The sequence below is a fragment of the Pelobates fuscus genome, chromosome 7 (assembly GCF_036172605.1).
Source record: "Pelobates fuscus isolate aPelFus1 chromosome 7, aPelFus1.pri, whole genome shotgun sequence".
In the NCBI taxonomy this organism is placed as follows: domain Eukaryota; kingdom Metazoa; phylum Chordata; class Amphibia; order Anura; family Pelobatidae; genus Pelobates; species Pelobates fuscus.
Window position 1 is genome coordinate 15,673,526 of NC_086323.1, and position 17,483 is coordinate 15,691,008.

General features: G+C 46.1%; 1 protein-coding gene across 2 annotated transcripts in view; it reads left to right on the forward strand.

Moving 5' to 3' along the window:
• Positions 1-6,814, forward strand: part of ARMH1 (armadillo like helical domain containing 1) — a 58,607-nt gene extending 51,793 nt beyond the window's left edge. For both annotated transcript variants that reach the window (XM_063427174.1, XM_063427175.1), the window contains exons 9-12: positions 875-1,004; positions 4,980-5,057; positions 6,373-6,454; positions 6,540-6,814. In XM_063427174.1, coding sequence (XP_063283244.1) covers positions 875-1,004; positions 4,980-5,057; positions 6,373-6,454; positions 6,540-6,559 — 310 coding nt within the window. In that variant the 3' untranslated portion in view covers positions 6,560-6,814. The remainder of the gene's footprint in view (positions 1-874; positions 1,005-4,979; positions 5,058-6,372; positions 6,455-6,539) is intronic.
• The last annotated feature ends 10,669 nt before the right edge of the window (positions 6,815-17,483 follow it).

Consider the following 17,483-nt stretch of genomic DNA (forward strand, 5'->3'; position numbering starts at 1 on the left):
ACCCGGCTTGTTTACCTTACTCTGCTTATCTCTGTTACCCTTGATTCGGCTTGTCTCTCGCTTACCTGTCTTCTGTTACCCTCGACCTCGGCTTGTCTTTGACCATTCTATACGGTACTACTTACGTTAGTCCGGCCATTCTAAGGTCCGGTATACGTATCTGGCTACTGTTTGTACTCTGCGTGTTGGATCCCTGTCCCGATCCTGACACTTGCCACAAGCCACTTGTTTCTAAAACCTACAGAGCCTTTCAGTCTCCAGAGGTCAGGCAATGTAAGGTGCAGCTAGTGCACTGACCAACTATTAATTCTAAAGCTTTTTCATGGTTTCATCTGACTAGAAAGGTTAGGATTAGCACAGCCAATATCCAGGAAACCTGGACCTGGCTGTCCACAGAATCTTATCACACAAAGTTTTGTCACAGGGCAACTTGACCTTTTTTTCCTGAGCACAAAGATGTCATGCAACTTGGCCTTCAATAAATATAAACATAGACATACTCGTTCTCGTCTAATCCCTTAAGGACACAACTTCTGGAATAAAAGGGAATCATGACGGATTATTATCCTCATGTGTCTTTAAGGGGTTAAGGACACTGACAGCAAACATGGGTTGCTATAAATGGCCCTTAAGATTTATCATTTGGAAATGCTAGATGTGTGATCAGCATCCAAGGAATGAATTAAGCTGGTGTAACATTGTAGATTTTTCCAATTTGAGGTTCATTAATAATGTTTAAAACTAAAAGAAAGGACATTGCATTGCTAGCCTCATGTTACAGGTAAAAAGATACAAATTGCTGTAGAGTTTGAAGAGATCAGTATATTTTAGTTCATGTCCAGAGCTATTATTATATAAATGATTCTGTTTTTAGAATGTTGGCTCGGGAATCCACAGAGCTTTGCCATGAACTGATACAGCTCCGAGTGATACACAATCTGCTCTTTGCAATGGGAAACCAGGATCATATGGAGAGCCAGAGACAAGCCAGCCTTGCTGTAGAGGTGAGGCAGTATACTGACTTTGGGCTTCAATAGCATTGTAAGCTTTCACGATCTGCTCATAGGAACATAGCAAATCCAATTATTCATTTTTAGGAATGGAACTTGCTAACCATGGGACTCATGTTTAAACAATGTTGACTTATCTCACTGGTTCAGCCACTAGGTAACCAGGGATGATCTTCAAGGGTCCAGAGGTCCACCATGGACTACTTGGATAGTCTACAGGATTTCCCTTAAATGACCTGTTGGCATAATTTAGCAGAGGCATCAGTGAGATTTGTAAATCAGGTCTGTGTGTTCACCTACACCAACGCACAATGTCTGCCTAAAATTTGAAATTCACTGTATCGTTCTGACAACTCCCACTTAGACAAGGTTATTCAGTAAAGGTGCACACAATGGCTAACAGTTACCTCCAGATTAAGCAGTTGCAGCTAGCGTGACATTGAGCACCTATGTTTTTTCTGATACTCACCAGGTCTACAGCTTGCTGTCTTATTATGTGCAATGCCTGTATACATTAGTAGTTATGATTACTTAGCCTGCCTCTTAATAATACCTACTACTTCTCAAGCCTAGACAATTGCATTGAGTCACAGTTTGACGTTTACTCAATAATAGGACCTGTCAGCTGAGCTAGCAAATGTGAACCAGCATGTTTCTTTTACGTTATATATGACTTTTTTATATATAAATATGTGCAGTTCTCTCTCATGCCATGCATCTATCTATCTATATCTTTTGATATGTTTGCCATACCAGTAGTTGTTAAGGCATAGCAAGCCAATCTATATTTATAAAAAAAGTTACCTATAGAGAATAGCAGGCAGACAGACTTTACAGTATGGTATTGATTATATAGCTTGTATAATACACAAATACAAGAACATCATGGTGTAGTATGTTTACTCATTTTAAAATGACAAGATTGTTTTTTGGAAGAATTCACAATTTTCTGAGCCTATCTGTTGGCTGTAAACCTATGCTGCACTTCACCAAGCTGTAGGAATAGATGGAAGGTTTGGTACTTAGATGGTTTCACTAACTGCTCAAGGTGTTTTCAGGTAAATAAAGGATGCAAAATAAGAGAATGAATTTAACTTTATTGAAACAAACAAAAAGCACGTAAAACAGAATTCCACAAGGCATCTGATATTGGCACATTGTGTTTCAATGGTTTCCTGGGACTTCCTCAGGTGCATATGAATTAAGGGCTACAAATGTGTATAACTAGTTCGTAATCTGCGTTTTCCAACACATCCAATATGGCGGTAATTCCGCTTCCGGTTGCTGATTCTGTAGACTTTTTGGATCCACAACATGGCAGTACAGGAATTTCCTGTGAGTGTCTCTGCTTCTTCTTCTGCCCCGGGTCATTCACAATCAGTACTAAAAATAACCTAAACATACATTCTACACCAGGGGTAGGCAACCTACGGCACAAGTGCCATGCACGGCACTCAAGGTGTCTTTGCACAGCACTCAAGGCTGCTAGAGTCAAACAGGCTCTGGCCTATCAGGAGTCCCAGTACAATTTTAGATATCTGCTAATCTGAAAAGGTAGTGAAGGACAATCCTCAATTTATACATTGCAGCACGTAGAGGAAGTAATCTCAGATCACTTCCTCCCAGCACTTCTGAATAGGAATCCACACTGTAGTAGAGCAGCTCGCAGTTGCTGTTGCAGCTCCTATCCTTGACATTCCCATGGCCGGCCTAGTCCCCACTGGAAGGCACCCACACTGCTAGATATACACAGAAATGCAAAATAACCCTCCCCTCATACAAATAATGACAGCCCACACACAAACATGCACACAATCTGCACAAACGAAACACCACTAACAATCCAAATACATGCACACAACCCCACATGCAATACCCCAAACAGCCCCCACACACTACCAAACACACACTGTGACATATCCATCAACACACATACACAATTCCACAAGCAGCCCCCATACACAGCCCACATTCATATGTATCATACACAATACCATAAACTACTCATGAACATATACAATATAATAGCTCGTATACGCAGGGCCGTCTTTAACGCGGGGCAAACTGGCCAGCTGCACCGTGAGCCCTGCTGGCCTCAACTATTTCTTACCCTCTGGCCGGTAATCCGCACACTAAGGAGGCCCATGCGCAAAGGACCACCCGGTGGGATTCTGTCAGCAGGGACCCCGTCGCACGCTGAGGCGCTTTAACAGAGCGAGCGGGCCCCTTGCTTTTCGGCAGCAGGCTGGGAGGAAGTGACGACCGCGCATCATTTCCTCCCACAAAGAGAGGAGCGCGAGGGAAAGAAGAGTAGGCTGATTGGAGGGGGGCTGGCCGAGAGCTCTAGACTCCAACTCCCAACACCTTCAGCCACCAGCAGGAAAGGTAGGAAACTGGACGGTGGGTTTTAAAGTGTATGTCTGTGTCAGTATGTCTGTCAGTGTGTGTGTTAGTATGTCTGTGTGTGTGTCATCTGTGTGTGTCAGCATGTCTTTGTGTGTCAGTATATCTGTGTGTGTGTCATTATGTCTGTGTGTCAGCATGTGTCAGTATGTCTGTGTGTGTCAGTATGTCTGTGTGTGTGTCAGTATGTTTGTATGTCTGCGTGTGTGTGTCAGTATGTCTGTGTGTGTATCTGTGTGTGTGCATTTCAGTGTGTATAGATCTGTGTGTGTGTGTGTGCGTGTATATGTGCATACATCTCAGCATTCACACACTAACACTACACACAAATACACCCCTGCATTCAAATTTCAACACTACGTACAAACACATGTCTGTGTTACACACCAAAATTATATGTAAATTCACCCCTGAATTCAAAAACCAACACTACACAAATACATGCTTGCACTCACGCCAACACCACATACAAACTTATTCTATACAAAAACCTGTTTACATTCAAACACACAAAAACTGCTTAGTGCTAAATACAGACCTGCAAACATGGGTAAATGGTAGAGCCCCAGCTGTCAATGCATTTCTGGAGTTGCATGAATGATGGGGATCTACCTTTTAATCACCCGTGCAACAGGGAGACCCCCAAAAATTCTTGCACCTCTCTACTTTAGGTCCGCCACTGTGTTGAGATGGAGGACGTGATTGCATGCCTGAGGAGGGGGGACAGGGGCCAGGAGGCCCCAAGCAAATGCTTTGCCCAGGGTCCAGTCACTATTAAAGACGGCCCTGCTTATACGCACAAATACAACGATACAAAGCAATTACAGTCAAAAGAACACAAGCAGAATACGGCAGCAGACACCCCTCAATTGAAAAAAAAAAAAAATAGGACCGGCACGCTACGGGACATCACAATCCTGTATCGGCACAGTGCTGCTAAAAGGTTGCCTACCCCTGTTCTACACCAACTGAAAGTCGGAACACGCCCACTTCCGTCCCACATTCCAAACGTCCATCACAGACGTTTCACATTTCAAATTTTAAGCCAAGGTAGCTGACTTGGAAGGATAGCGGACTTAAAGAGGTTTTCGAGATTGGGTATTTTAACCTTTAAATTCTCACTTTGGTGAATAACCCTGATGGTAAATAGCAATGAAAGTGGGAGATTGGGGGGGGGAGGGGGCAGGGGTGGATTAGTTGATTAGATTGAAAGTGTGTGTTCGGAGCTTGAAGGGATGTTTATAGATTTAAGGCCCACGGGGGGTTGTGACAGACTGTTGCTTTTCGAAACACTAGTTAGAGGGGTACAATGCTAACAAGCTCTCTGCGCCCCTGGCACAGTTGCCGACTTACCTCCATGTGTTACCTGTATTTATGGCACTGGTATTAATGCAGCTCTTCAGAATCACTAAAATTACAAGCCAACTGCTAAAATAATGTCCTGAAAACATGCATAATTAGAAACATCCACTGGAGAGGGCCAGAAAGACACCTGGGCACCTACTAACTAGTTGCTGAATGATCTCCTTGAGCTGTTAATTGATTACATGTTTATAAACCTTTCAGTATTTTGTATTGTCGTTTCCCGTGGTTGAAGATCAAGTGACGAAAGCGATCGGGGAGAACCTCTTCCAGATGCTTCTGGTAATTGTTGTTTTTTTTTACCACTGTTTGACATTCGTAGAATTATTCATTATCCAGAGATTTTAACATTTTAGGCCACAAACTAGATTTCCTTGTCAATTCTGGTATTAACCCTTTAAGTGTGTGGGTTTTTGTTTTATGTCTCTCCATTGAACGCTGTGTGACATATAACAGAGTTAACAAGGTGTACTATGCTACGCAGTATCAGGCATAAGTCAGTTATTTCCTGTTATTGTAATTCCCATCATTTTCAGCAGTATGCGTTTAGAATTCCACCTTTCAAATGTCAAATATTGACCGTTTGAATGACTTTAAAAATTGCATTATAGATCCTAGATCATGCCATACTTGTGGCAGCACTAATAACAGCACAGTTTGAAATGCTGCCACAAAAGCTAAGATTAGCTAACAAAACTTTCGGATAGAACCTAGTCCTCCTAACCGTGCTGTAAAGTAATAATTGCATAGTGTTTGCTGCTCTGTAATGTGGCTTATCTTTGTACACCATAATATAATGGCTCTCCGGACTTGAACTTTTCAGGGCTTAAAATTTCCACTAGCCATTGGCTAGGGAATATTTAGCCCTGGTGTGCATACTATGGCTTGAATTAATGAGTAACGTTTAAGGCCTGGCCAGTAGCCCATGACTTTAAATATATATATATACCCTGTTTCCCCAAAAATAAGATATCCCCCGAAAATAAGCCCTAGCTTATTTTCGGGGGATGCTTGTAATATAAGCCCTACTCTGAAAGTAAGCCCTAGTCGCTAATCTATGTTCGGGGAATTTTACCCAAACATAGATTCACGGGATTCCCTACGCTAGTTCGCTAATCTGGGAAGTTTCCCTTAACATAGATTTGCAGGATTCCATGCCCTAGTGAACCAGTCTATGTTCGGGGGAATTCCCCCGAACTTAGACCTGCTTTCTAGCACATGCTTGCTACTATTTTTCCCCGAAACAAGACATCCCCCCAAAATAAGTCATAGTGCGTTTTTCGGGTGGGGTGGGGTGGGGAGGGATTAATATAAGACCCAGTCTTATTTTTGGGAAAAGACGCTATATATTCCATGGTCCCGCACTCACTTTTCACAATTCCTTGCGAAAGTGCACCTCCAGCCTCACAAAATAGATTACCTCAGAGAGCACTCAGTGGTCGTCTTATAAACATAAAATGTATTTTAAAAATCGGTTATAATATCACCGGTTTAGTCCTTGCTTGGACCCATCAGAATAAAGGATTTGTAGATAGAGAGATATTCATTTACTTTTGAGATTTTTTTACATTTGTGATTTTGGTTCTTTTAATCTTAGGACAATGCGGACGGATTGTACATGAAGATTGACAACATTCAAGCTGACATATTGAGATCCAACCAAGTTAACATCCCTGGCGGTAGGTGATCATTGGATCTTTGGTCAGTTCCACCAGTGTAACAATCTGATGCTGACATTTTCTTTCCATTTTCTTTCCTTTGCAGTTAAAGAGGTTACGGAGTAAAGTCTTTGCTCTCGGTCATTTAAGCTTGAAGACTACATTTTTTCTGTTTGAGTGATCACAAGGGATATCTATCAATCCGTGTCTCACCCAGTGATCAAGAAAACTGTTCATACAATAAAATATTCAGCACAATAAAATACTCAACACGAGTTCAAATCTAGTGAAGAATGCACAGTATCTTCTTAATTTAAACTACAGCCTCCCTAATGCAGCTCACACACTTCCAATTCACTTAGAATTCTTAGAAGTTCCTACTTTAGTGAATACTATGGTATATTACATTGCATTTGATTATCCAATAAAATAATGGCATCAATCAGCTTATGTTGGTTGCTGTTGGAGCGACTCTGTACCAGGGCTGCATTACTAAGAGAACATCATTAGAATGTCATTCACTGTGTTGCATTTTTTACCTCTTCAAGAATTATGGTTAGGGGGGGACTTAAAGTTGGGGTACTATCTACATTAGCGTATGTACTCGGGATGCTGTGGTGTTCCATCACTGAGAGTGGAGGGATTTATATGGTGCACAGCTGTACCCCTCACAGTAATGTCATGCAGCTCTGTAAACAGCGCTTTACTCTTACTCAAATGCCGCAGACAAATAGTTTTTTTGTTTTTACTCTTCTGGTTTATGGCAGCATTTTTAAAGTGGATCATGTTTGGGCACCTGTAAACAAAGCACCCGTTACTCCAGCTTTACATGTACAGAAAATGGTATGCCTGGATCTTCCATTCAATCTCTTGGAATCTACAGGAACCTGAACTGTGCACTACCTACTGTGCAGAAGGCAGTGAGAGTGATGAGCTGTGTTGGATCCTCATTGCTGAATTGAATACTAGCAAATCACACAGCTTTGTATTGTGCTTGTTCCTCATGAGATTGTACGTGGTATGTGTGCATTCCTGTGGTGCGCCGCTTGGATATGACCAGGAAGGCTACCCAGTTCTCAAGAAAAATTGTAGAACTCTTCTGATTTAAACATTGTTCTTCTATGTCATCAATAAAATGTTAAGATTTTACTATAACGCACTACTTTCTGCTCCACTGGTACTTATTTCTGACTCACTTAGGGTTAATTGCTAAACTCCATATTGTACTGAATTGAAAGACAAATGGCAAACTTTAGGAAAGAATATCCCATCTGCAGAAACATTCTCCAGCTTAGTCACAGTCACAGTTTACTATATTAGAAGAAATGTATGCATTCTAATTTGTTTCATGAATAAACCCGATAGACTCCAATATTCATTTAATAGATCCCTAAAAGAAAACTGAATGTGGTGCCGAACGTTCTCTGCTTGGTATTTTAGGGGATCTTGGCATGTGCAAGCCTGCTGTTAGCTGGCAGAGTTGAAGGAATGTGGAGTCAAAGAACAGCTGGAGGTGTAGTTGGACCCCCTGTTTGGAACAGTGTTAATTGTGGCGGAAAATGTCAATTTCTTTTTAGTCATAGTCTTTTGAATAAAAAGACGTTTTAGTCATCAGAATTTTTTTAGTTTTAGTCGACATGACTAAAATCTAATGGGTTTAGTTAAAACCCCCATCTGTCTCTTTTGCCCCTTCTTCAGCCCCTCTGTGCCTCTTTGTGTCATATTCTTTTGACTAAAATGCCATTTCAGTTTTAGTCATCTACAATTTGACTAAAATTGTTAGTCGACAAAATTAACACTGGTTTGGGAAGGTTACTGTAATGAGTTCTGAGTTTTGGTATGCCAGCAGTTGTGAACTCTCCTCATGGGAACGGTAGTTCAACTCAGCAAGAGACTGGCTTCCCGAACTCTAAACCCCCCTAAACCAAGTATCTCAAGCTCTGGCCCAAGATGTTAATGGCCTAGAGCTCTCATCTTTGAATGTAAAATATGGCCAGAGAATCATGGATGTCAGCAACATCTGGGAGACCAAAGTTCGAGAAGCCTGCCCTAACCTTAGCTGCAATTTTCAAAATGTTAAGATCTCGGTGTCATTAGAACGCTGCCCTATTCACTTGTGGGTATTGCACATTTTTTCTCCAAACATGGCCCAGCGTGACATGTCCACATGCACAGTGACTGGAGTAGTATGAGATGTTAAAGCTATAGTTGTTTTTGTGACTATAGAGTCCCTTTAATACCCTCCATGCACGTCCCAGCTTTAGCTGTCTGTAATCATAGATACTTCAGGAAGCTGGGATTTCTATATACATGTTACAAACACAAAATATAAATGAAAGATAAAAAAATATATAAACACCTATGTTAGTCCAGACAAAAAAGGAAAGTATGCAAAGGATATAAGATGCAGTATGTATGTATATAAAAACAATAATTAAAGACCTACAGTAGGATTAAAAAAATATAAATTCACAGCTGGAGATTGTATTGTTTCATTTGAATGATCATTGACTGATTTTATAAATCGATACATACAGATGGCTTTCCTTCAATAATGTTTCCTCCACCACTTACTTTACAACATATTTGAGCTGTCTATAGTTTTGTTTCAAAAATACTGTTGTATCGTATCTTTATCAAAAAGTTGTTCAATAAATTAATTTGAAAAGCAAAATTGACACTACACATACTGCAATGAGGGAATACTTTTGTTGCTAATCTGTGCATGGCTAGATAAAAATTTAAACATATTGTAGGAGAAAGGGCGAACCAACCTACGAAGTCTCTATCCTTAATCTAGCGTCTGAGAGTCTTACCCTCCTCCGTAGGGAGGGACTTTATGTGCCATTATCCGTGTCTGCCTAGGTTGATGTATCTTATGCCAAGGTTTCGTAGCCCGTATCGCATGGGAACCCCTTGCCACCACTCCCTGTGGTGCACTTTATGGTAGTATAGCTTTTGGTTGTTGTTCCAGGTGATCTGGTGGGGGTACAGCTAGTGTTAGCATCTGAGGAATGCGTAGTCAGAGCCAGTGAAGCTTAGGTGTTTGAGCTAGGTGTATGAATCTGTCAGTTTTCCTTTCCTGTGTCCTGTAGTCTGTGGTAACGTGTGTTACTTTTTTCTATGAGGGTTGGTGACCACAGTAAGTAGGCCGCTTATGTGATTAATTCCAGGCTGATTGAGTAGTGAGTTGCCACTGAGAGTGTGTGCCAACCCCCTGTGTCATCCACCCCCAGCTCTCCAGGTTCAAAGGCTCCAGAAGGATATTGATACTACTAAACTGGTTCATGGATTGCAGGATAAAACTTACAAGGAAAGGTTAAAGGATCTTAACATGTGTTAACTAAGGGCAAACCAGGCTACAAGTAAGAAAGGTGATGGAAGGCTAGGGGTCTTTATGTCCCCAGCTCCTAAGTTCAGAACCCCCTTCCCCACCCTACCCATCTATCCCAAGTTCCCCTGTAAGCTCCCCGGGTACTTGTATACCAATCGACTAGATGCTTCCACAGTCCACGTTGCTGACATACACCAACCTAACCATGTGACAACTTATGTGTAGATACTCACTGTTATCCGTGTTTGTAACTAACCAGGTTAACAAATTGCTAAATACTGTTAAGAAATGATCTATGCATGTTACAATGTCAACTGGACATAATGTATGATTTTACCCTGTTAAACTCAATAAAAAACTATATACGGAAAAAAAAAGGATCTTAACATGTATAGCTTGGAGGAAAGACGAGACAGGGGGGATATGATAGAAACATTTAAATACATAAAAGGAATCAACACAGTAAAGGGGGAGACTATATTTAAAAGAAGAAAAACTACCACAACAAGAGGACATTGTTTTAAATTAGAGGGACAAAGGTTTAAAAATAATATCAGGAAGTATTACTTTACTGAGAGGGTAGTGGATGCATGGAATAGCCTTCCAGCTGAAGTGGTAGAGGTTAACACAGTAAAGGAGTTTAAGCATGCGTGGGATAGGCATAAGGCTATCCTAACTATAAGATAAGGCCAGGGACTAATGAAAGTATTCAGAAAATTGGGCAGACTCGATGGGCCGAATGGTTCTTATCTGCCGTCACATTCTATGTTTCTATGTCTCCACCCAGGAAGTTAGGGTTTCAAAAAAGCAAAAGATGCCCCAACCCAAAATTATTAAAGCAGATCTGTTCATTTCAGGGGTCATTGCATAGGTCGCAAAGAGCCTGAAACTGACAGATCCGATGTGTTCCAGTGTCTGAGAGGGGCGGTGAGTTTTACTTACCTCAGGCTGTCCCTCACAGCCTCGGACATATTCACGCTGCTGTCCTCTTTGGTTCCTGGTTCTTCAGATGCCTGGAGCCACGTCAATGCTGTACTCTCGCACATGCATGATTATACCATTGAATTCTCATTGACTGCAGTCATATCTTTATGAAAAACTGAACATATTATTCAAAATCAAACCCCTGATCCTTATTCACACCAAGTGGGGATCTAGCAGATAGCATGAAATTCCAAAATAATACAGCGCTTCTTTTAAGAAGTAGAGTTCATTCTATTGACAGAAATTGCACATGGTATGGGAGCTAAAATAATGTCCCAGTGGATATTCTGTATAATTATCATAAACAGAACTGATATGCTCGCTTATCCTGTATTTCAGAGAGTGTTTAGTGTGCGATTAAATCAATAACAAAATATGAATGAACAAAAATATGGCTGTGTGTGTATGGGTGGGCAGTGTATGTGTGTGTGTGTGAGGCAATGTGTGTAAATGTGTATGGTGTGTGTGGGTGTATGGGGGGGCAGTGTGTGAATGTGTATGGTGTGTGGGGGCAGTGTGTTTATGGGGCTAGAGTTCACTCTCACCACTGCGACCACCAGGAATCCCTGGTGGTCACAGTGTTGAGAGTGAACTCTAGCCCGTAGCTCCAGGGCTAGAGTTTACTCTCGCAAGAGCCGTAACGTTGCCGTGGTAACCGCGGCAACGATCTGTGCTCGCGCAAGAAGGACCCAGAGGAGCTGCAGGCTGAGCTCCCGGGTCCTCTCTTCCTCCCTCCCCTGCCGGCTGCCAGCACGGTGCATGCGGACGGGGGGGGGGGTGGGGGGGCAATTGCCCTCCTCTTACTCCCCCCCTCCCCCTCTTCTTACCCCCCCTCTTCTTACTCCCCCCTCACTCTCTTCTTACCCCCTTCTTACTCTCCCCCTCTTCTTACTCCTCCCTCTTCTTACTCCCCCCTCTTCTTACCCCCTCCCCCTCTTATTACCCCCTCCCCCTCTTCTTACTCCCCCTTCCTCTTTTTACTCCCCCCTCCCCCTCTTCTTACTCCCCCCTCCCCCTCTTCTTACCCCCTTCTTACTCATCCCTCTTTTTACTCCCCCCTCCCCCTCTTCTTACTCCCCCTCCCCCTCTTCTTACTCCCCCCTCTTCTTACTCCCCCCTCACTCTCTTCTTACCCTCTTCTTACTCCCCCCTCCCCCTCTTCTTACTCCCACCTCTTCTTACTCCTCCCTCTTCTTACTCCCCCCTCTTCTTACTCCCCTCCCCCTCTTCTTACTCACCCCTTCCTCTTTTTACTCCCCCCTCCCCCTCTTCTTACCCCCTTCTTACTCCCCTCCTCCCTTCTTACTCCCCCTCCCCCTCTTCTTACCCCCCTCCCCCTCGTCTTACTCCCCCCTTCCTCTTTTTACTCCCCCCTCCCCCTCTTCTTACCCCCTTCTTACTCCCCCTCCCCCTCTTCTTACCCCTTCTTACTCCCCCTCCCTCTCTTCTTACTCCCCCCCTCTCTTCTTACCCCCCTTCCTCTCTCTTCTTACCCCCTCCCTCTCTTCTCCTAACCCCCCTCTCTCTTCCTACCCCCCTCCCTCTCTCTTCTTTCCCCCCTTTCTCTTCTTACCCCCCTCCCTCTCTTTTCTCACCCCCTCCCTTTCTCTTCTTACCCCTCCCTCTCTCTTCTTACCCCCCTCCCTCTTTCTTCTTACCCCCCTCTTTCTTCTTACCCCCCTCCCTCTTTCTTCTTACAACCCCCTCTTTCTTCTTACCCCCTCTTTCTTCTTACCCCCCTCTTTCTTCTTACCCCCTCCCTCTTTCTTCTTACCCCTTCCCTCTTTCTTCTTACCCCCTCCCTCTTTCTTCTTAGCCCCCTCTTTCTTATTACCCCCCCTTTCTTCTTACCCCCTCCCTCTTTCTTCTTACCCCCACCCTCTTTCTTCTTACCTCCCCTCTTTCTTCTTACCCCCCCTTTCTTCTTACTCCCCCTCTTTCTTCTTATCCCCCTCCCTCCCTCTTTCTTCTTACCCCCCCTCTTTTCCCCCTCCCCCTTGTCTTACCCTCCTCCCCCCTCTTCTTACTCCCCCCTCTTCTTACTCCCCCCTACCCCCTCTTCTTACTCCCCCTCCCCCTCTTCTTACTCCCCTCCCCCCTCTTCTTACTCCCCCTTCCTCTTTTTACTCCCCCTCCCCCTCTTCTTACTCCCCCTTCCTCTTTTTACTCCCCCTCTTCTTACCCCTTCTTACTCCCCCCTCCCTTCTTACTCCCCCCTCCCCCTCTTCTTACCCCCCTCCCCCTCTTCTTACTCCCCCCTTCCTCTTTTTACTCCCCCCTCCCCCTCTTCTTACCCCCTTCTTACTCCCCCTCCCCCTCTTCTTACCCCTTCTTACTCCCCCTCCCTCTCTTCTTACTCCCCCTCCCTCTCTTCTTACCCCCCTTCTCTCTCTTCTTACCCCCTCCCTCTCTTCTCCTAACCCCCCTCTCTCTTATTACCCCCCTCCCTCTCTCTTCCTACCCCCCCTCCCTCTCTCTTCTTACCCCCTCCCTTTCTCTTCTTCCCCCCCCCTTTCTCTTCTTACCCCCTCCCTCTCTTTTCTCACCCCCTCCCTTTCTCTTCTTACCCCTCTCTCTCTCTTCTTAACCCCCTCCCTTTCTCTTCTTACCCCCTCCCTCTTTCTTCTTACCCCCCCTCTTTCTTCTTACCCCCCTCCCTCTTTCTTCTTACCACCCCCTCTTTCTTCTTACCCCCCTCTTTCTTCTTACCCCCCCTCTTTCTTCTTACCCCCCTCCCTCTTTCTTCTTACCCCCTCCCTCTTTCTTCTTAGCCCCCCTCTTTCTTATTACCCCCCTTTCTTCTTAGCCCCCTCCCTCTTTCTTCTTACCCCCACCCTCTTTCTTCTTACCTCCCCTCTTTCTTCTTACCCCCCTCCTTCTTCTTATCCCCCTCTTTCTTCTTATTCCCCTCCCTCCCTCTTTCTTCTTACCCCCCCTCTTACCCCCTCCCCCCTCTTCTTACCCCCCTCCCCCCTCTTCTTACTCCCCCTTCCTCTTTTTACTCCCCCTCCCCCTACTCCCCCCTCCCCCTCTTCTTACCCTCTTCTTACTCCCCTCACTCTCTTCTTATCCCCTCTTCTTACTCCCCCCTCACTCTCTTCTTACCCCCTTCTTACTCTCCCCCTCTTCTTACTCCCCCCTCCCCCTCTTCTTACTCCCCCTCTTCTTACTCCCCTCCCCCTCTTCTTACTCACCCCTTCCTCTTTTTACTCCCCCTCCCCTTCTTCTTACCCCCTTCTTACTCCCCCCTCCCTTCTTACTCCCCCCTCCCCCTCTTCTTACCCACCTCCCCCTCTTCTTACTCCCCCCTCCCCCTCTTCTTACTCCCCCCTCCCCCTCTTCTTACCCCTTCTTACTCCCCCTTCCTCTCTCTTCTTACCCCCTCCCTCTCTTCTCCTAACCCCCCCTCTCTCTTCTTACTCCCCTCCCTCTCTCTTCCTACCCCCCTCTCTTCTTACCCCCCCTTCCTCTCTCTTCTTCCCCCCTTTCTCTTCTTACCCCCTCCCTCTCTTTTCTCACCCCTTTCCTTTCTCTTCTTACCCCTCCCTCTCTTCTTGCCCCCCTCCCTTTCTCTTCTTACCCCCCCTCTCTTTTCTCACCCCCTCCCTTTCTCTTCTTACCCCTCCCTCTCTCTTCTTACCCCCTCCCTTTCTCTTCTTACCCCCTCCCTCTTTCTTCTTACCCCCCTCTTTCTTCTTACCCCCTCCCTCTTTCTTCTTACCCCTCTCCCTCTTTCTTCTTAGCCCCCCTCTTTCTTATTACCCCCCTTTCTTCTTAGCCCCCCTCTTTCTTATTACCCCCCCTTTCTTCTTACCCCCCTCCCTCTTTCTTCTTACCCCCACCCTCTTTCTTCTTACCCCCTCTTTCTTCTTACCCCCCCTCTTTCGTCTTAACCCCTCTCCCTCTTCTTAACCCCCTCCCTCTCTGTTCATTCCCCCCCTCTCTGTTCATTCCCCCCTCCCTCTCTGTTCATTCCCCCCTCCCTCTCTGTTCATTACCCCTCCCTCTCTGTTCATCCCCCCCTCCCTCTCTGTTCATTCCCCCCTTCCCTCTCTGTTCATTCCCCCCTCCCTCTCTGTTCATTCCCCCCCCCTCTCTGTTCATTCCCCCCTCCCTCTCTGTTCATTCCCCCCTCGGTTCATTTACCCCCCCCTCTCTGTTCATTCCCCCCTCCCTCTCTGTTCATTCCCCCCCTCCCTCTCTGTTCATTCCCCTCCCTCCCTCTCTGTTCATTCCCCTCCCTCCCTCTCTGTTCATTCCCCCCGTCCCTCTCTGTTCATTCCCCCCCCCCTCTCTCTCTGTTCATCCCCCCCCTCCCTCTCTGTTCATTCCCCCCTCTCTGTTCTTACCCACCCACCCCCCCCCCCGTAGCGTGGCCGAGCTGCTCTCCGGTCCACGGTGCCCGGCCGGAGTGATAGGAAGGTGCACACTCAGTGTGCACCTTCCTGTCAGTCCGGCCGGGTACAGGAAACAGAAACTCCTGTTCCGCGCGGAACAGGAGTTTCTGTTTCCTGTACCCGGTCGGACTGACAGGAAGGTGCACACTGTCACTCCGGCCGGGCACCCCGGACCGGAGAACAGCTCGGCCACGCTACAGGGGGGGGTGAAGGGTACTGTTTTATGTGCATTTTTTTTTTTTAAATTTGTATTTTATTGAATTTTATGCGCATGGGCAAATATTCACATCAGGGTATGGATGTTAGAAAATAAAAACAAAACAGAAAAACAACCATTTGTCATAACAATATGCAGTGTCTTGGGCTGTATTGGGCTTTATCCTGGGCATTGTTTCATGCAGTGTATTGGGCATGGGGCGTTCTGAGTTGGGCAGTCTGTGTAGACCTCAGTGAGGCTTAGACTCGGTGGTGCTTCTGGCATATGCCTGTGGTGCTGGCAAGTCTGACCGTGGTATGGTGCCGGTGAGGAGTGAGCCTGTGTGTAGGGTGGGGATCGTGGTGATGACAGGCAGTCAGGAGTCAGGGCAGTCCCTAGGTTTTAGCCTCTGTTGGTGATTCGTGTGTACTCTGCCCTCTCGGCATTCTGATGTGCTCAGTCTGCGAATTCCCGGGTAGTCATTCTTGGGGTGGTTTCGCAGCTTGTCTTCCCCTGTTGTTCCCCTCTCTTTTCCTTTGCGGTTGTTCGTGCTCAACCTTGCCGGCGGGTGCTCTCCAGCCATACAGCATCCTAGTTTCTCTGGATCCTCATCCGAGGTAAGTGTGAGGGTTTTGCCTTCGTGTGGCACCATCAGGGTTCCATCAGCTCCCCAGCGGTACCTCACCGCGTTGTCTCTCAGTTTTTTTGCCATTGGGGCCAGCTTTCTTTTCTCTAGGAGTGCAGCAAATGGGATGTCACTAAAGAACAGGATATTAGCTCCTTCAAATTCCGCACTCCCCATCTCTCTGGAGCGTGACATAATGGCCGCTCGTACGGCCGTGTCTCTGGTTACTATTATTGTGTCTCTGGGTGCAGCCTCCGGTGCCGTCGGGGCTTTCCTGACTCTAAAGGCCGCAGTAATTATTGTAGGGTCTGTTTGGCCCTGCAGGCCAATGGATGTAAGTAGCCTTTGGGTGTATGATAAGAGTGCGTCCCCTTTAACGGCCTCCGGTACCCCCCTCAAGCGTACTATGCGGCGTCTATGCCTGGCCTCTAGGGTCGCCACAGAGCGGTGTAGTCGTTGTACCTGCTGGGTCAAGCCGTCCAGGGTGTTTTCGGTGGCTAGTAGCCGGGTTTCCCGAGCTTTGCCTGTTTCCTCCACCACTTGGAGTTTGCTTTGTAGCGCCCCCATTTCCTGCTTGATGTCTCGGAGGTCTGACTTCCAGATTTGTCTCATCTCCAGCAGCATGTGCTTGATGTCCCCCTTGGTTGCTGGGGACGAGTCCTCGTCGGAGTCAGCCTCCCGGTGTAGGTCTCCCCGTCTCGGGGAGCCAGGTGATGCCTCCCTCTCCTCGTGGGAGTCTTCCGACGAGTCTGCTGTGCGGCTTTCAACGGGCGCCATTTTCGGCTGTGCTGGCGGGGCATGCCGCTCAAATGAGAGCCGAATGTCTCTTTGTGTGGTGAGTTCAGGCGCTTGAAATTTACGGTGCTTGCGCCCCATGTTGCCTCTGGTGGGGTGGGATTGTGGAGGGTTCTCTCCGGGTGCAATTTTCGTCTTGGGAGGTATTTATCCATCGTGATTTAGCGGAGCTCCACCGTTTTATGTGCATTTTATTGCGGTAAAAGCAAACAGTATTATGACATTTACAGCTAAAATGTCAGGCGAAACTACACATTATTTTAAAAAATCTTCATTTCTCACAGATGTTTATATTTCATTCATAATAAATTATCTTTCAAATATGGATAGTTCATGAGAAATGAAAGCCCTGTTTCCCCTGAATAAAACGATATATAATAAGTGTGGGTGCACACAATATGAAGGAGTTGGACAGACACATAGTGCAGGTTCCAGGTTTTGTTTACATTTTGATCAGAACGTGCACTATGGGGTTAAACCAGATCCCAGGCTCTGTCACCATGGTAACCGTCTAAGGGGGCGGGGCTAGTTACACGCTGTGGGACCGTTACGTTTAAAGAAGTGGTTGCTCAGTGCGCACGCGCGAGCAAGATGCCAGCCGCTCATTGGATGACGGGACACGTCGTTTCTGCAGGCACGTCGTGCGTGATGACGTTGGAGTCCGACTGCGCTCGCGTTTAAAAAGTGGCGGCTGGAAGCGACTGCCTGACCGCGAGAGG